General features: G+C 46.7%; 1 protein-coding gene across 1 annotated transcript in view; it reads left to right on the forward strand.

Annotated features, from left to right (window-relative positions):
• Positions 1 to 19,905, forward strand: part of ATOSB (atos homolog B) — a 72,741-nt gene that overhangs the window by 40,014 nt on the left and 12,822 nt on the right. Inside the window, exons 4-6 of the mRNA XM_082256366.1 lie at positions 17,454 to 17,506; positions 18,300 to 18,396; positions 18,528 to 18,686. Of these exons, the coding sequence (XP_082112492.1) occupies positions 17,454 to 17,506; positions 18,300 to 18,396; positions 18,528 to 18,686 (309 nt within the window). The remainder of the gene's footprint in view (positions 1 to 17,453; positions 17,507 to 18,299; positions 18,397 to 18,527; positions 18,687 to 19,905) is intronic.

Below are 19,905 nucleotides of genomic sequence, written 5' to 3' on the forward strand. Positions count from 1 at the left end.
GGCCGCCACGGACTTCATAACATTGAAGTCTATGGCGGTCGCCTCCTGGTCGCCCCAAAGAAGCTCCGGACCCTTTTTCTAAGTCGGAGCGACTTTTGTCGCTCTTATTAGAACGGGTCCGCAGCTTCCCTATGGGAGGCGACCTGTGAGGCGACCAGGTCGCCTCACAGGTCTCCTTAGTGTGAACCGGGGACGAAATGTATTTTCTTTCCTTTTTACCTTTCTACTGCTCTGTCTCCTCTCCTCTCCTCTCCTCCTTTAATCTATTCTCCCCTCTTCCTGTTCTCTGCTCTCCTCCCTGTCTACTCTCCCTGCTTTTCTCTCCCCTTCTAATCTACTCCTCTTCTCTGCTCTCCTCCTCCTCCTCCTTTTTTTTTTTCTTCTTTTAATCTATTCTCCTTTTCCTCTCTTCTACTCTGCTCTCCTCCTTTCTATTCTCTTCTCCATGCTCTCTCCTTCTTTCCCCTCCATATACTCTTCTCCTTTTCTCTCCTCTTCTCATTCTACTCTCCTTTTTCTTTTTCTTCCATTCTTTCCTCTCCTTCTACTCTCCTTCCCTTTCTGTTGTCCCTAATCTACTTTTTTTCCTAGGGGTCTATTTCTGTGTGTGACTTTATGCCTTCCATTACCCCCTTTTTCCCCTTCTTATGTATATCTCTCTCTATCTCGATCTCTCGATTTCTCTCTCTCTCGATTTCGCTCTCTCTCTCTCTCGATTTCGCTCTCTCTCTCTCTCTCTCTCTCTCTCGATTTTGCTCTCTCTCTCTCTCTCTCTCGATTTCGCTCTCTCTCTCTCTCGATTTCGCTCTCTCTCTCTCTCTCTCGATTTCGCTCTCTCTCTCTCTCGATTTCGCTCTCTCTCTCTCGATTTCTCTCTCTCTCGAGATTTCTCTCTCTCGATTTCGCGCTCTCTCTCTCTCTCTCTCTCTCTCTCGATTTCGCTCTCTCTCTCTCTCTCTCTCTCTCTCTCTCTCTCGATTTCGCTCTCTCTCTAGAGATTTCTCTCTCTCGAATTTTTGCTCTCTCTCTCTCGATTTCGCGCTCTCTCTCTCTCGATTTCGCTCTCTCTCTCTCTCTCTCTCTCTCTCTCTCTCTCTCGATTTCGCTCTCTCTCTCTCTCTCTCTCTCTCGAGATTTCTCTCTCTCGATTTCGTGCTCTCTCTCTCTCGATTTCGCGCTCTCTCTCTCTCGATTTCGCGCTCTCTCTCTCGATTTCGCTCTCTCTCTCTCGATTTCGCTCTCTCTCTCTCTCACTCTCTCTCGATTTCACTCTCACTCTCTCTCGATTTCGCTCTCTCTCTCACTCTCTCTCGATTTCGCTCTCTCTCTCTCTCTCTCTCTCTCGATTTCTCTCTCTCTCTCTCTCTCGATTTCTCTCTCTCTCTCGATTTCTCTCTCTCTCTCTCTCTCTCTCTCTCTCTCTCTCTCTCTCTCTCTCTCTCGATTTCGCTCTCTCTCTCGAGATTTCTCTCTCTCGATTTCGCTCTCTCTCTCGAGATTTCTCTCTCTCGATTTCGCTCTCTCTCGAGATTTCTCTCTCTCGATTTCGCGCTCTCTCTCTCTCGATTTCGCTCTCTCTCTCTCTCTCTCTCTCTCGATTTCGCGCTCTCTCTCTCTCTCGATTTCGCGCTCTCTCTCTCTCTCTCGATTTCGCGCTCTCTCTCGATTTCACGCTTTCGCTCTCTCTCAATTTCGCTCTCTCTCAATTTCGCTCTCTCTCTCTGTCTTTCTCGATTTCGCTCTCTCTCTCGATTTCGCTCTCTCTCTCGATTTCGCTCTCTCTCTCTCTCTCTCTCTCTCTCTCTCTCTCGATTTCGCTCTCTCTCTCTCTCTCTCTCTCTCTCTCTCTCGATTTCGCTCTCTCTCTCTCTCGAGATTTCTCTCTCTCGATTTCGCGCTCTCTCTCTCTCGAGATTTCTCTCTCTCGATTTCGCGCTCTCTCTCTCTCTCGATTTCGAGCTCTCTCTCTCTCTCGATTTCGCGCTCTCTCTCTCTCTCGATTTCGCGCTCTCTCTCTCTCTCTCGATTTCGCGCTCTCTCTCTCTCTCGATTTCGCGCTCTCTCTCTCGATTTCGCGCTCTCTCTCTCTCGAGATTTCTCTCTCGAGATTTCGCGCTCTCTCTCTCTCTCTCTCTCTCTCGATTTCGCTCTCTCTCTCGATTTCGCTCTCTCTCTCTCGAGATTTCTCTCTCTCGATTTCGCGCTCTCTCTCTCTCGATTTCGCGCTCTCTCTCGATTTCACGCTTTCGCTCTCTCTCAATTTCGCTCTCTCTCAATTTCGCGCTCTCTCTGTCTTTCTCGATTTTGCGCGCTCTCTCTCTCTCGATTTCGTTCTCTCTCTCTCTCTCTCGATTTCGTTCTCTCTCTCTCTCTCCCTCTCTCCCCATCGCTCTCGCTCTCCCCATCGCTCTCCCTTTTAGTCTATCCTTATTGCTCTGTGCCTCTGTCTCTCACATGTAGCTGTATCTCATTTTACCCTCTCCTTTCTTTTGTGTGTCTCTCTCTCCTTTTTTCTCTCATTGTCTGTCTCTCGCTCTCTCATATGTATTACCGGTCTTGCCTTGTGTCTCTTCTCTCCCCTCTCTTTTTGTCTTTCTCCCCCCACACGTCTCTCATTTTCCTCTCCCTCTGTCTCTCTCCCTTTCACCTTTTTGTTCATCTATCATTACCATATAATTGTATCTTTCATCCTCCTCCTTATCCCGAGCTCCATCCCTCCCATTCCCTCCTTCCTTTCGGGGTCTCTGGGTCCCATGTGGTCTCTCTGGTGTCTCATTGTCTCCTGGCTGTGATTGCATGTCTCTGGGATGGGCTCAGCTTATCACAGCGGGTGTCACATGTGGTCCCCATGGTCACAGGGGGAGATGGAATATCACTTGGCTCCTGTCACACCGCATTCCTGGCCACCAGGCTCATGGCGCCACGTTACAAGAAGGGCTCAACTCTCACCAGTTTCCAGATCCTTAATATTCTTATCGCTGCTCCTGTCACGGTGGGAACATTGATCTCTCTAATGCATAAAATATTCTGTGGGGTTTGGATCTGGTTGTGGTGTAAGAAAGCACGGTGTAATCTCAGGGCCGGTTCCTGGGACCCCAGGTGGACCCCGAAATGTCCGCGGTGGGTACGGCTCGGCCTTCACGAGGGTACGCACAAATTCTTCATCAGCACTCCAACATCTGCTTGTAGTTAGAGGAATCGGCTTACCGTGAATTCTGGCTGAACTTTTTACCCAGCTGGCGTGTCACCATGGCTAAATTTATAGGGTAACGCGGGTTCCTCCATCCACAGGAGAACTACAAGTCCCAGCAGAACCTGCCAACCAACAATCCATTCATTACTTACATATACTGAAATCTGGGTGGGGGTTTTGAATTACGGTATTGGATTTTTAAAATGATACTCTATAGGCCTGGCCTATAGAGTATATTCATCCTCCGCTGACGACTGGCAAGCGGCATGTACTAAGATCCAACATTCATGGTTGCTGAGTTAGTGATTTAGAAAGTATTGAAAGGAGGGGATTGACATGGCCACAGAGGGTTCCGTTGGTTAAATACACCGGACCTTCTTAATGGAGATGTCTATCTGGTACCCAGGGCTGATGTTTGAAATCATGGGGCCCCATAAAGCCTACCTGACGGGGCTCCATAAAGCCTACCTGACGGGGCTCCATAAAGCCTACCTGACGGGGCTCCATAAAGCCTACCTGACGGGGCCCCATAAAGCCTACCTGACGGGGCCCCATAAAGCCTACTTGACGAGGCCCCATAAAGCCTACTTGACGGGGCCCCATAAAGCCTACTTGACGGGGCCCCATAAAGCCTACTTGACGGGGCCCCATAAAGCCTACCTGACGGGGCTCCATAAAGCCTACCTGACGGGGCCCCATAAAGCCTACCTGACGGGGCCCCATAAAGCCTACTTGACGAGGCCCCATAAAGCCTACTTGACGAGGCCCCATAAAGCCTACTTGACGGGGCCCCATAAAGCCTACTTGACGGGGCCCCATAAAGCCTACTTGACGGGGCCCCATAAAGCCTACTTGACGGGGCCCCATAAAGCCTACTTGACGAGGCCCCATAAAGCCTACTTGACGGGGCCCCATAAAGCCTACCTGACGGGGCCCCATAAAGCCTACCTGACGGGGGCCCCATAAAGCCTACCTGACGGGGGCCCCATAAAGCCTACTTGACGGGGGCCCCATAAAGCCTACCTGACGGGGGCCCCATAAAGCCTACCTGACGGGGGCCCCATAAAGCCTACCTGACGGGGGCCCCATAAAGCCTACCTGACGGGGGCCCCATAAAGCCTACCTGACGGGGGCCCCATAAAGCCTACCTGACGGGGGCCCCATAAAGCCTACTTGACGGGGGCCCCATAAAGCCTACTTGACGGGGGCCCCATAAAGCCTACTTGACGGGGGCCCCATAAAGCCTACTTGACGGGGGCCCCATAAAGCCTACTTGACGGGGGCCCCATAAAGCCTACTTGACGGGGGCCCCATAAAGCCTACTTGACGGGGGCCCCATAAAGCCTACTTGACGGGGCCCCATAAAGCCTACCTGACGGGGCCCCATAAAGCCTACCTGACAAGGCCCCCTACTCTAGTCGAATGTTACTGAAGACCTAGATTTTAGGGATCGACCGATTATCGGCAGGGCCAATATGCACTTTCCCCGATATATCGGAATCGGCCCCTGAGGTTACCGATATTGCCGATATTTCGGAAAGTGCTTGTACCGGAGTGATGGCTGCAGCTAGAGGCATTACCCCGGTACCGGCGTCCATAGCCGATGGTCAGCTGTCTTATAATGACAACGGATGTGGCTGAGAAGCCACTCGGCTGTCATTACAAGGAGGGGACGTCCCCCCTCTTGCTGCCTTTCGCCGGCTCACCAGGAGACCCGTGCAACCAGCCTGCACGGCCGCCGAAGACCCGATCAAGCTGCATTTGGCTCTAATCGGGTCTCCATGCAAAAACCCGGAAGTGATGTCATGACATCACTTCCGGGGTACTCTGCCCCAAAAGGGGTTTGGGGTCTTTTAGACCCCCAGATCTCTCCACCAGAGTACCTGCCATTTTTTTTTTTAAATGTATGAAAATATCAGCCGATACCAATATGCGTTGGCCAAAATATCGGTATCGGCAATGAAAAACTGATATCGGTCGACAGAGTTGTATAAAGTACTTGAAACCCATACTTGAGTAAAAGTACAAGTGCTTGATCAAAAAGTGACTTGAGTAGAAGTGGAAGTGCTCGATCAAAAAGTGACTTGAGTAGAAGTACTAAAGTATTTAACATTTTTTGTTAAGTATTGCAAGTAGTTTTTTAAAAAATTTTGCTACTCAAGTACTGAAAGTAAAAGTACAAGTACTGTGTTATGTAGTTATTAAAAAAAGAAGTCAACAGTTTGAACATCATATTGTTTTTTATTATTTCAAATGCAGCTTTTATTTATACATACAGTAGCATTTATTTTCGTATGCGCTGATAATAAACATGTTTTGAACTTCATGAAACCTGCCATCTACTGTTCTGGCAGTGGTAATTTTTATAATAGTAACGAGTAACTATGCAGCACAAAAAAAAAAAATATCGGAGTAGAAGTATTGAAATCATTGGAAAAATGTAGTGAAGTAAAAGTGGAAGTAGGAGAAAAAAATTCTACTCCAGGAAAGTACAGATACCGCCTTTCCGTACTTAAGTACAGTAGTGATGTAGTTCTACTTAGTTACTATACATCTCTGTCGGTCGATCCCTACTAAAATGTATCCTTCCTTTTCTCAGTGGCCTCAGCTGCACAGATGAATGGATAGGAAGCACTCCGAGGCTTCCTGCTCATTCACAAACGAAAGCACAGTTTTCGGTGATGAATGGACACAGGAGAGATTGGTACCTATCGCTCACTGTGTTCATTCAGGAAAGGAAGGAGCCAGTAAATTATGTATTTACCAGCCCCTTCCCCCAACTCTCCATCCTGAGACATCCCCTGTGTGGCTGCAGCAGCTGCCAGCGGGAGAGGAAGGAAGCTGGCAGCGCTGCAGGGAAAAGGGGCACACAGGGGGGCCAGGACAGCAGATGGAAGGAGGGATGCATTTGCTAGAACCAATCGCCTTGCAGTGCAGCCGGATGGAGAAGGAGAAGCTGGCAGCGTTGTAAGAGCAGGCAGAAGAGGAGGATTGGTGTCTGCAATAAGTAAGTACAGCTGGACTTCTTGCTCAGCAGGTGCCCAGGCCCTTCTTTTGAACTGATGGGGCCCAGTACAGGAGGGCTGGCTGTACTGCCTGATCAGCGGTGCTGGTACCCATCGTTCTCTATGGAAAGCTACTCTGCATCCTGCACTGGATGTCTCCTATTATTAGATATAAGCACCTTTTGCTGCAATATTCACCTTCAATCCAGATATCTTCCCTGCAATACTTTTTTTTTTTCTGCCACTAGATGTCCTCAGTTTTAAGGTCAGCATTATTCAACACACTTCCTCTGAGCCCAGATTGTCCCAGACCCACCCCCCTACCCTCTGACTGGACAGTGAAAGAAGAAGCGGCACAATAATGAGCCCATCTCTCTGTTGCTCTGCTCTCTTCTCCCATCAAACGGCTTCATGTACTGTGCTGCTTCTCACTTTTACACTCATTTTTCCTCACTTTTTCCTACAGGGACTGTATGGGATGAAATTCAGGGACTTTAAAGTGGAACTTTACCCATAACAACTTGATAAAAAAGAAATAATGTTCTTAAGGAAGGAACATAACATTCCACATTAATAATTATGCTACCAAAATTGTGTGCTGTAAATTGCCTTCAGCATGGCTCCTGTTTGTTCTTGCTGGAGGCTGCCATCTTGCTGAAGCCCAGAGCCCCTGAGCAGCAGTAAATCATAAATCGGAAATAAACCCATCGATTTAACGGTTTCAAAAGGTTACATTCCTGGAATGCCGGGATTGACAACTCTCATTTGCTTGTGTCCTCAACAACACTATCAACCCATCAAATGGCTGGTGTCATCACTGATCACATGTACAGCACCATGGCAGGTGCAGTTCAAATAGAAGCAGCTTCCTTGGCTGTAAAGGATAGGGGGGTTTAATTCTGCTTTAAGGCTGTCAGCAGATCGGCCTCTACTAACTCAGCAGTGCCTAAAAATGTCTAAATATAGAGAGCAACTGAGCATGTGCAGAGCAGGCTGAGAGCGTGTGGACCCCATTACCACCCTCCCCCCACACCTACTGGACCCCTTTACACAGCCTCACCCCCCCTCCCTCATACCACCTGGACCCTTTTTGCATTACACAGCCCCCCCAAAAACTTCTGGAACACTTTACACAGCTTCCCCCCCCCCCCCCCAACGCACCTCTGCAACCCTTTACATTATACAGCCACACCCCCACACCTCCTGGACCCCTTTTGCATTACACAGCTCCCCACACCTCTGGAACACTGCACAATACACACACCCCCCCCCCCCACCTCTGGACCTCTATTGCATTACACAACCCCCCCACAGCACTGCCCCTTCCTACCGGATTCAAGCATGCAAAGGGGCGACAGAAGAGAGCGGAGCAGGACAGAGGCAGAACCGGTAGAAAGATACACCAGTTCTGAATAGAGTGCGGGAGCTGCCGGAGTTAACTTTCCAAGTTACCCAGCAGGTGATTGGTTGCTAGGTGGTCCTTGGAAAGTTAACTCCAGCAGCTCCTGCGCTCTATACAGAGCTGGTGTGCAAACGGCATACTATAGCCCCATACCTCCCAACTTTTGAACTTCAGAATGAGGGACACTTGAGAGGGGAAGTGATCTGTGGCGCACGTAGCGTGGCAAAACGGGTATGGCCAAATGCTTAAAACAAACACGCTTCCTTGTACTTATGACTTCTGTGCCACAAGCTGGAGTCGCAAGGAGACAAACCCTAGTACAATAATTAATTTAAAAAATAAATAAAAAGCTTCCATTACAAATGGTTTTGCACAAACCGTGGAAGAGTGTTACACTAAGTGTGGAAGGATTTGTGAATTTTGTACAGGGTGCAAGGTTCAGGAGTGCCTTACATACAGGGTGCAAGGTTCAGCAGTGCCTGGAACAGGGGGCAAGGTTCAGGAGTGCCTGGAACAGGGGGCAAGGTTCAGCAGTGCCTTGTACAGGGTGCAAGGTTCAGGAGTGCCTTGTACACAGGGTGCAAGGTTCAGGAGTGCCTTGTACACAGGGTGCAAGGTTCAGGAGTGCCTTGTACACAGGGTGCAAGGTTCAGGAGTGCCTTGTACACGGTGCAAGGTTCAGGAGTGCCTTACGCACAGGGTGCAAGGTTCAGGAGTGCCTTACGCACAGGGTGCAAGGTTCAGGAGTGCCTTACGCACAGGGTGCAAGGTTCAGGAGTGCCTTACGCACAGGGTGCAAGGTTCAGGAGTGCCTTGTACACAGGGTGCAAGGTTCAGGAGTGCCTTGTACACAGGGTGCAAGGTTCAGGAGTGCCTTGTACACAGGGTGCAAGGTTCAGGAGTGCCTTGTACACAGGGTGCAAGGTTCAGGAGTGCCTTACGCACAGGGTGCAAGGTTCAGGAGTGCCTTACGCACAGGGTGCAAGGTTCAGGAGTGTGTTACCTACAGAGTGCAAGGTTCAGGAGAGTGTTACATACGGGGTGCAAGGTTCCGGAGTGCATTAAATATAGCACACTTATCTTAAAATCTTGATTAGCAGCACACAGGAGCCGAGGGAAGAATGGCGGCATCCGATGAAAAATAAATGAGTGCAGCCTATAGCAAGACATGCAGCAGTGTAACATCTATCCAGCACAGCCAGCCAGGGATTGGTGGGCAAGCTGGGGGCAGCCACAATGAGTGATTGGAGCTGTCAAATTGAAGCACTGTCAGGAATGGGCGGGGCCGATATGTGGGGCTCCGCCCCTTTGTCCCATGCACAGACAAACCGCAATGTCGGCAGCTTGTATACTTTGCTGTCCAGGGAGGAAGGTGGCAGGGGGCGGGAAGAATTGTAACTACTGTATGTGTACCCACAGCGGAGTATAATTCAGGTTTATTATACACCACTGTGGGTGCACATAAAGTAGTTCCAATTGGTCCTGCCTCCTCCCACTTTCCTCCCAGGCCATTGGCTGTTTGTCTGTGCACAGAACAAAGGGGTGGAGCCCAGCATATCGGCTCCGCCATCAGTGCTTCAATTTGACAGCTCCAATCGCTCTCATTGTGGCCACCCCCCGAATCGATCCCCGCTGAGACAAAACGCAGTCCGTCTGTGGAACGGACAGGTGTGAAAGGGGCCTAAAGTGGCAAAAAACACGTGATCCGGCTTTTAAGGGCTCATTCAAATGAGCCCCATAGAAGCGTGCTGCAATTACAGTTGCAGAGTGGCCCAATTCACTTGGGGGGGGGGGGGGGGAGCGTGGGGAGTAAAATTCCTGCCGTGGCTTGTGTGCACCCCCGGCCACTGTCTCTGCATGTGGGGGGAAAAAACACACACAAAAGCCTCAAAATTCATGTAAATGGGCCCTTAAAAAAAAAAAATTATACAAATAAAAATGGATTGAAATAAAAAATTAAATCATAATTATAAATGTTATTATAAAAATATTTTATTTGTGTGTGTATATGTGTAATATATATATATATATATATATATATATATATATATATATATATATATTTTTTTTTTTTGTGTGTAGATGTGTATATATATAATAATACACACACACATAGTATCTCACAAAAGTGAGTACACCCCTCACATTCTTGTAAATATTTTATTATATCTTTTCATGTGACAACACTGAAGAAATTACACTTTGCTACAATGTAAAGTAGTGAGTGTACAGCTTGTATAACAGTGTAAATTTGCTGTCCCCTCAAAATAACTCAACACACAGCCATTAATGTCTAATCTGCTGGCAACAAAAGTGAGTACACCCCTAAGTCAAAATGTCCAAATTGGGCCCGATTAGCCATTTTCCCTCCCCGGTGTCATGTGACTCATTAGTGTTACAAGGTCTCAGGTGTGAATGGGAAGCAGGTGTGGTAAATTTGGTGTTATCGCTCTCACTCTCTCATACTGGTCACTGGAAGTTCAACATGGCACCTCATGGCAAAGAACTCGCTGAGGATCTGAAAAAAAGAATTGTTGCTCTACATAAAGATGTCCTAGGCTATAAGAAGATTGCCAAGACCCTGAAACTGAGCTGCAGCACGGTGGCCAAGACCATACAGCAGTCTAACAGGACAGGTTCCACTCAGAACAGGCCTCGCCATGGGCGACCAAAGAAGTTGAGTGCAGGTGCTCAGCGTCATATCCAGAGGTTGTTTTTGGGAATTAGACGTATGAGTGCTGCCAGCATTGCTGCAGAGGTTGAAGGGGTGGGGGGTCAGCCTGTCAGTGCTCAGACCATACGCCGCACACTGCATCAAATTGGTCTGCATGGCTGTCATCCCAGAAGGAAGCTTCTTCTAAAGATGATGCACAAGAAATCCCACAAACAGTTTGCTGAATACAAGCAGACTAAGGACATGGATTACTGGAACCATGTCCTGTGGTCTGATGAGACCAAGATAAACTTATTTAGTTCAGATGGTGTCAAGCATGTGTGGCGGCAACCAGGTGAGGAGTACAAAGACAAGAGTGTCTTCCCTACAGTCAAGCATGGTGGTGGGATGTCATGGTCTGGGGCTGCATGAGTGCTGCCGGCACTGGGGAGCTACAGATCATTGAGGGAACCATGAATGCCAACATGTACTGTGACATACTGAAGCAGAGCATGATCCCCTCCCTTCAGAGACTGGGCCGCAGGACAGTATTCCAACATGACCCCAAACACACCTCTAAGATGACCACTGCCTAAAATATATATTATAATATTTTTTGTTTTCTAACCTGTTTTGTATCAAAACATTTTTCTTCTTTTTTTTGTTTATTGTATGAAATATTGTAATCTCTATCTAAACTCCAATCCCGTGGCCAGCAATAGACTAAATCCCAGCCACAGAGTGGAGACTTGGCTGGACAGCAGAGTAGATAAAAAAATCAATGATGTTTTTTTAAAACAATTTAACTTCTTCCGGTCCGCACTATAGCCGAAGTACGGCTACAGCACGGACTCTAATTTCCGGGAGGCCGTCTTTATACGGCCTCCCAGAGACAGGCTCCCCGCGAGCGCGCATCGGGGAAAATCTGTGTCGGCCGTCTCCCTTGGACACAGCCAATCACAGATCGTGGTGAATGGCCAATCACAGCGGCCATTTACCACGTGATCAGCCCATGCAATGAGAGATGATCTCATACGTAAACATATGAGATCATCTCTCATCGCCAGCTCTCTTTCCTCACACAGAGACTGCGTGTGAGGAAGGAGCAGAGCCGATCAGCCGATTTATTTTCAAAATTTACTTTTTTTTTTTTGTAAGAAATAAAAAACCCAGAGATGATTAAATACCACCAAAAGAAATCTCTATTTGTGTGAAAAAAATGATAAAAATGTCATATGGGTACAGTGTAGCATGACGGCGCAATTGTCATTCAAAGCGTGATAGCGCTGAAAGCTGAAAATTGGCCTGGGCAGGAAGGGGGTGAAAGTGCCCAGTAGGCAAGTGGTTAAAAAAAATCTTTTTTTTTTTTTTTATCGGTTCTGATATTGCTGTTATACTAAACTGACAGGTTATTATTCTAAGGCCCCGTTCACATAGGGGCGACGCTACTTCGCACCGCGACCTTCGAGGTCGCGGTGCGAGCAGTGCGCCGCGACCTCGGAGCGGCCGCCACGGACTTCATAACATTGAAGTCTATGGCGGTCGCCTCCTGGTCGCCCCAAAGAAGCTCCGGACCCTTTTTCTAAGTCGGAGCGACTTGTGTCGCTCCTATTAGAACGGGTCCGCAGCTTCCCTATGGGAGGCGACCTACGGCGACCTGTGAGGCGACCAGGTTGCCTCACAGGTCGCCTCAGTGTGAACCGGGACTGAATAGGAAACCTTTATTTTGTTTGCAAATAATAAAGATTCTAAAACTACCAGCAACAATGAGCCCCGGTTCACACTAGGGCGACCTGTGAGGCGACCTGGTCGCCTCACAGGTCGCCGCAGGCCGCCTCCCATAGGGAAGCTACGGACCCGTTTTAATAGGAGCGACACAAGTCGCTCCGACCTAGAAAAAGGGTCCGGAGCTTCTTTGGGGCGACCAGGAGGCGACCGCCATAGACTTCAATGTTATGAAGTCTGTGGCGGCCGCTCCGAGGTCGCGGCGCGCTGCTCGCACCGCGATCTCGGAGGTCGCCCCGGGAAGTAGCGTCGCGCCAGTGTGAACCGGCGCTTAGTCCTTACATTTAAAGAGCACCTGTCATTTCAGATCCATCATGGCAGCGCCTGTTAGCGGGCATCCAATCACCTGCTGCCGCCACATCCCTCACCTTGTTGTGTCACTGCCGCATCACCAGCCGTCCCATTAAAGTGAATGGGACGGTCGATGAGTCAACAGTGAGTCAGAGACAGGGATGACAGTTGCTCTTTAAAAATGATGATTTAAATTGAGTTGAATAAAATCGAGCCTTTTTACTGGTGATTTAAATCCAATCCACCCTGGTGGACAGTCATCCTGTAATGTGAAGTCCATGCTGGGCTTTTACAGGCCTGTCCCCCATTGTCTTCCCTCCCTGGAAAATTCCCCCTCCCTGTGTCACAGGTGTGTGATGGGCAGGTAGGTGAGCACAATACAGAACACCCTACACTGGGCTCAGCACAGAGTCCGGTCATAATGGATAGCAGGACTGGCTTTGTGGGTGCAGGGTCACCTCTGCAATGTGGCCCTGTCAGGAAGGAACTTCGGGCCCCTGTGGAGCCTGCAGTGGGCACAGACGGAAGCTGGTACGGGGAGCCATGGATCTTACACTGGTAGGTGCTCGCTGGGGTGTTCCTCTTTCATATTTGGAAAATAAATCTGCTAGACTGATAAAATGTGGAGAATGCGGAGCTGTATGTTATCTGCCAATCAGATTTGGGGTCCTTTTATATGAATATCGGGGTTATTGTTTATTGAAGATGGTCCTTTCTACACTTTGAAAAGCAGTTTCTGGTCTTCTTCTAAATATATTTCTTCTAAGGCTTGGCTCCCCAAAGTAGTCGCTATTGATGCTCAAGTGTACTATCCAAAGGTCGTTTGGGGTCAATTGAGGTCTCTGTACAGTCCCCATACTAATCTATAGTTGTATTAATAATATAAACTGTTTTGGGAAAATAAAGATTAGTTAAATATTTTTCTCCTTTTTAATTTTTTTTTTTTTTAATTTTCAAATGTTTTCATTTTTTTCTTTTTTTTTTTTTTTAAGCTTATGATTTAAAACTGTAATAGCATTTTAAAAACATAAATAAAAACATAAATAAAATATAAAAACATTTTCATAATTATATAATACATTTTTGAGGGTCAATGAGCTGAAGAAATTTGGAAAAAAATATTCCATCCGGAATAAAAAGTTTGGAAAATTGTAACATTGTTCTTTGTCGTCATTTTTTTTTTTTTTAATTATTACATCCTTCTTTAAAAAAATATATACTTTTTTAGCTTCACTTCTCCTTCAACTAGATCAATTTTATTAAGAGAGGGAAGTCTAGTTTGTCTGCGTTTTTTTTTTTTTTTTTTTTTTATTGAAACTTTATTTTTTAACTTTTTTGTTCCTGTTCTTGCTTTTTTTTTTTTTTTTTCTCCCAAACATGTATGATGTGCGTGCTATTTTAATCATGATTGTGCTTTTTTTGTTTTTACTTTTTCTAATAAAATGAATATAATTTTTTTATTTATTGTCTTGATTGCCTTAAAGGGCGACATGTTAGGTATCTATTTACTTGGCGTGACATCATTTTTTTATTAATATTATACAAAAAAATCGGGGTATATATTGTGATTTGTTTCTACTCATTAAATTTTTTTTTTCCCAAAAATAAATGTGTTGGCAAAACCACTGCGTAAATATGTGGCATAAAAAATTCACGTATGATGTGCGTGCTATTTTAATCATGATTGTGCTTTGTTTTTACTTTTTCTAATAAAATAAATATAATTTTTTATTTATTGTCTTGATTGCCTTAAAAAAAAAACAATATTTGAGGATTTCATCATTGTTTTGTAATCTATGCAGGGATGATGGCAATCCCACCCCCAGCCACCTAGTCACCACTTTATTATACATTTATGATGTGTGGCAAAACTAAAAGTAATTTTTTTTTCTTTTTTTTTTAATTATTGACAGTATAATTTTTGAAATTTCTTCAAGCCCATTTCTGTAATTGTGCTCTGCTGTATCAAAATTGAACCTGTACGGAGAAAGGCCGCCATTACTGCCAAAAAATGCTATTTCCCTGGCTGCCTCTGGTTTCTACACTTAAGTCACTGACCGGGAACAAGCATGCAACAAGTAAAGTCAGGGTGATGTTATAACTCCTTACCTGCGGGATTGTTCAGGATGGATCATACATATTTCCTGTGGAATCGGAGAATCTCTGGAATAGTACCCGCTGGTACAATGATTGCTATGGTCTTCCATGTCCTGTGCTGATGTAACTGCCCTAACCAATCAATATAAACTGCAAGGCGTCCTGTGAATGGTGGCTGTGCCCAACCAGTGACCCCCCCCTGTGGTCACTAGGCAGCATGGCACCCTGGGGACCTGGAAAGCCAGGGTGATAAATGTTGTAGCGGCGCCTACTACAGTGATTCTCCCCATCCAAAACGTTCCTACAGGTATGGAATATGTATTGGACCAATGCAACTACAGTGAGGTGAAAAAAGTATTTGATCCCCTGCTGATTTTGCACATTTGCCTACTGACAAATGATCAGTCTGCAATGTTTTTGGTCGGTTTATTTTAACAGTAAGAGACCGAATAACCACAAAATTATCCAGAAAAACTCATTTAAAAAAAGTTATAAATTGATTTGCATTTTAATGAGTGAAATAAAGTATTTGACCCCTTCACAAAACATGACTTACTACTTGGTGGCAAAACCCTCGTTGGCAAGCGGAGGTCAGATGTTTCTTGTAGTTGGTCACCAGGTTTGCACACCTCTCAGGAGGGATTTTGCAACACTGCTCTTTGCAGATCCTCTCCCCAAGTCCATTAAGGTTTCGAGGCTGACGTTTGGTAACTCGAACCTTCAGCTCCCTCCGCATATTTTCTATGGGAAAGGCCACTGTGCTTCTTCTTGTGCCTCTCCTTTGTTGCCGTTGCTGTGAGTTTTGGGTCATTGTCCTGCTGGAATACCCATCTACAACCCATTTTCAGTGCCCTAGCTGAGGGAAGGAGGTTCTAACCCATGGCCCCGTCCCATCGTCCCTTTCAATGCGGTGGGGTTGTCCTGTCCCCTTAGCAGAAAAACACCCCAAAGTATAGATGTTTCCACTTCCATGTTTGACGGTGGGGATGGTGTTCTTGGGTTCATAGGCAACATTCCTCCTCCTCCTCACACGGCCAGTTGAGTTGATGCCAAAGAGCTTGATTTTGGTCTCATCTGACCACAACACTTTCACCCAGTTCTCCTCTGAATCATTCAGATGTTCATTCGCAAACTTCAGATGGACCTGTACATGTGCTTTCTTGAGCAGGGGGACCCTGCGGGCGCTGAAGGGTTGATTTCAGTCCTTCATGTTGTAGTGTGTTACCAATGTTTTCTTGGTGACTATGGTCCCAGCTGCCTTGAGATCATTGACAAGATTCTCCCATGTAGTTCTGGGCTGATTCCTCACTGTTCTCATTATCATTGAAACTCCACGAGGTGAGATCTTCCATGGAACCCCAGACTGAGGGAGATTGGCAATTATTTTGTGTTTCTTCCATTTGGGAATAATATCACCAACTGTTGTCACCCTCTCACCAAGCTGCTTGGCGATGGTCTTGTAGCCCATTCCAGCCTTGTGTAGGTCTACAATCTTGTCCCTGACATCCTTGGACAGCTCTCCGGTCTTGGCCATGGTGAAGAGATTGGAATCTGATTGCTTCTGTGGACAGGTGTCTTTTATACAGGTAACAAGCTGAGATTAGGAGCACTCCCTTTAAGAGAGTGCTCCTAGTCTCAGCTTGTTACCTGTATAGAAGACACCTGGGAGCCAGAAATCTTGCTGACTGATAGGGGATCAAATACTTATTTCACTCATTAAAATGCAAATCAATTTATAACTTTTTTGAAATGCATTTTCCTGGATATTTTTGTTGGTATTCTGTCTCTCACTGTTAAAATAAACCGACCATTAAAATTATAGACTGATCATTTCTTTGTCAGAGGGCAAACTTACAAAATCTGCAGGGGTTCAAATACTGCTTTCCTTAACAGTATTCAATGCAAACCATACATGAAGTTCTGCCTTTAACATCTAAAAAGTCCTGACTAAAGTTGGACACACACTATACAATTGTCTTTAGATGTTTTCCTTTAGATTTACCAAAACCATATAATATGAGTTCAAACCTAAACACTTTCAATGTATATGCAATCAGGCAGGCCCTCCCCACTACATAGTTGAAGGTAAATCTAAAGGAAATCAAACAACAAAAGTTGTATAGTGTGTATCCAGCTTGGAGTAGAGAGCACAAGATACATGCTATTATCCACCTCTGTGTGCCTCTCTGAAACTAGTTGAATTTCTCAACTAATAGCGCTTTTCCACTGCATGGAACCCAACGGTTCGGCTCGCTTTTGTGCTTTTCCACTGCTGGTACCGGATGGTACGGTGTTGGAACGGCTCGGTTCAGTACGGTGGCGCTTTTCCACTACATATAACAGAACGGTGCGGCTCGCTTAAACAGTACCACCTCGGTTGTGGTTCCAAGAGGGCGGTACTGATACCATATCCCACAATCCTTTGCTTGCAGCCTTGACTGTTTGTCACTACTAGCCACTGATTGGTCAGAGAATCGTTGTTATCCCACCCACTTACTACTTTAGTGGAAAAGTAAACCGTACCGAACCGTTCCAACACCGTACCATGCGGTGCCATGCAGTGGAAAACCAAACCGAGCCAAGCAGGGCCGAGTGGAGCCGAGCCGGTACTTGCAGTGGAAAAGTGCCATAAGGGACTGAATTTCGGACCAAGGTGACAATGTGCTAGTGAAAAACCCAACTCCTTTTTCATCACCTAATGGCTTAACTGTTGCTCTCTCTCCCAATTGGCAATCAAGATTTTGCAGCAGTCTGTCCAGCGGGAGATCAGCGTAGGCGATTTTGGCGTTGTGGAGGTGTCACCACTGTAACCTGCCCATAATCGCCACCAAATGTCCTTCCAAAGCAGCCCTCCCCAGAGTCAGGGTACCAGTTAATGGCCAATGTAACGTTTTTGGGTAGGCTGCACTTTATTACCGGCCCACCATAGACTATCCCTTGACAGGACTGAGCTCTATTTTGGATTCTCCTGGTGATGGTTCCTCAGTTGTGTCCCCCAAAAACTGACCCTTTTTTGCTTTCCTCCAGAGCCCGTCGGACTGCACCAGCAGAAGGTTGAAGAGGGGACTCCGCCTGAAATCGTAAGTGACAATCCCACCGCTCTCCATTATAGAAGATGAGCAAAGTTGTGGGTTAGGTTCTCCTGGCAAGCCGCAAGCAATCCCCACTCTAAATTTTGACTAGCGTTCATCAAGCTGAAATTGCACTTGAGGCATGCTTGCTAGCATGCTAAACATGCAAAATACCAGTCCAGGGGGGAACTGGGAAACCAGCAAACACGTTGGATCAAGCAATGCAGCAATAAATACAAGTCCTCTTGATCGGGTCCCCACATCTGTGTACACCCCCATGCGGCAGAAGTCTTCAGTGTGTAGACTAACTAGCACTTTAGTCAAAGGTCACGGTAAAATTAAACACTTATTATTAAAAACAGATTTAAAAGCTTCTACCTAATTTCAGTGTTCACCAGCTCAGCCAACTATTAATAGATGCCGGCCTGTAACCTATATACTATCGCTTAGGAACCAGGCTAAACAGGCCAAGCAAAAAGAAGACTCCGCTTTGTCTGTTTAGCCTGGTAAGTCGCACCTAAGGCATGCTAAAATTACACCATATTGACTGAGGGCTAATTTGGCGTACATTAATAAAAGGCCGCCTGTGGCTTGATGAATGAGGGAGTTTTGGAATTCCCTTTGCTGTGCGCCTGCTGATGCTGCTCTATAGCTTTTTATATTGTCATCTCCATTTGATTTGAAAATGGGCCCCATATAGGACTCAGTCCTAAACTAAGTGATCACAGGACTTCCTTTAAATATATTTTTGCGTTCTTTTTTTTAAGAAAGGTCTAAATAATTCATGTCTTTCTTTTTTAAGGAGGACGCTGCGCAGTCTGAGGAAAGGGCCAGGCCGAGGCTGTACAGGCAACTGGGCAACGTCATGCGTCAGCCGATCCCTTCTTGGCAACTTTGAGGTAAGCCGTGAAAGAAAGTGACCTCAGGAATGGATCTGTAGAAGGCCCGTCCGATCTCTGAGTGGGTGTTTGCTGTGTTCTGCACTAAGCCAGAAAAGATTTCATCTGATTTATTTATTTATTTTGCTCAGGAGTCTATTCTGAGGGGCCGGTTTGCTCCGTCTGGTCAGATTGAAGGCTTTACTGCAGAGATTGGTGCCAGCGGCTCATACTGCCCCCAGCACGTCACCTTGCCAGTAGAGGTCACCTATTTCCACATATCTGAGCACAGCGCCCCCTCGCCTTTCCTGGTGAGTAAGAGCAGTACAAGGATCTGAGGGATGTGTTCTCTCTGCCAGTCCAAGTATGACACAGGTTGTCCATGTCTGTCTTTCTCTCTCTCTCGATCTCTCTCTCTCGCTCGATCTCTCTCTCTCGCTCGATCTCTCTCGCTCGATCTCTCTCTCTCGATCTCGCTCGATCTCTCTCTCTCGATCTCGCTCGATCTCTCTCTCTCGATCTCGCTCGATCTCGCTCGATCTCTCTCGATCTCGCTCGATCTCTCTCGATCTTGCGCTCTCTCTCTCGATCTCTCGATCTCTCTCTCTCGATCTCTCTCTCTCGATCTCTCGATCTCTCTCTCTCGATCTCTCGATCTCTCTCTCTCTCTCTCTCTCGATCTCTCTCTCTCTCTCGATCTCTCTCTCTCTCTCTCTCTCTCGATCTCTCTCTCTCTCTCTCTCTCGATATCTCTCTCTCTCTCTCGATATCTCTCTCGATCTCTCTCGATCTCTCTCGATCTCTCTCGAGATCTCTCTCGATCTCTCTCTCGATCTCTCTCGATCTCTCGATCTCTCTCGATCTCTCTCTCGATCTCTCTCTCTCTCTCTATCTCTCTCTCGATCTCGATCTCTCTCTCTCTCGATCTCGATCTCGATCTCTCGATCTCGATCTCTCTCTCGATCTTTCTCTCTCTGGATCCCTCTTGCTCGATCTCTCGCTCGATTTCTTTCTCTCTCTCTCTCGATCTCTCTCTCTCGATCTCTCTCTCTCTCGATCTTTCTCTCTCTGGATCCCTCTTGCTCGATCTCTCGCTCGATTTCTTTCTCTCTCTCTCTCTCTCTCTCTCTCTCTCTCTCTCTCTCTCGATTTCTCGATCTCTCTCTCTCTCGATCTCTCTCTCTCTCTCTCTTTCTCTCTCGATCTCTCTCTCTCTTTCTCTCTCTCTCTCTCTCTCTCTCTCTCTCTCTCGATCTCTCTCTCTTTCTCTCTCTCTCTCTCTCTCTCGATCTCTCTCTCTTTCTCTCTCTCTCTCTCTCTCTCTCTCTCTCTCTCTTGCTCGATCTCTCTCTCTTTCTCTCTCTCTCTCTCGATCTCTTTCTCTCTCTCTTGCGATCTCTCTCTCTCGCGATCTCTCTCTCTCGCGATCTCTATCTCTCTCGATCTCTCTCTATTTCTCTCGATCTCTTTCTCGCTCTCTCTCGATCTCTTTCTCTCTCTCTCGATCTCACCCTTTGGACCCTCCAGCTG

Source organism: Pelophylax lessonae (assembly GCF_965119305.1).
Source record: "Pelophylax lessonae genome assembly, chromosome: 1".
Lineage (NCBI taxonomy): Eukaryota > Metazoa > Chordata > Amphibia > Anura > Ranidae > Pelophylax > Pelophylax lessonae.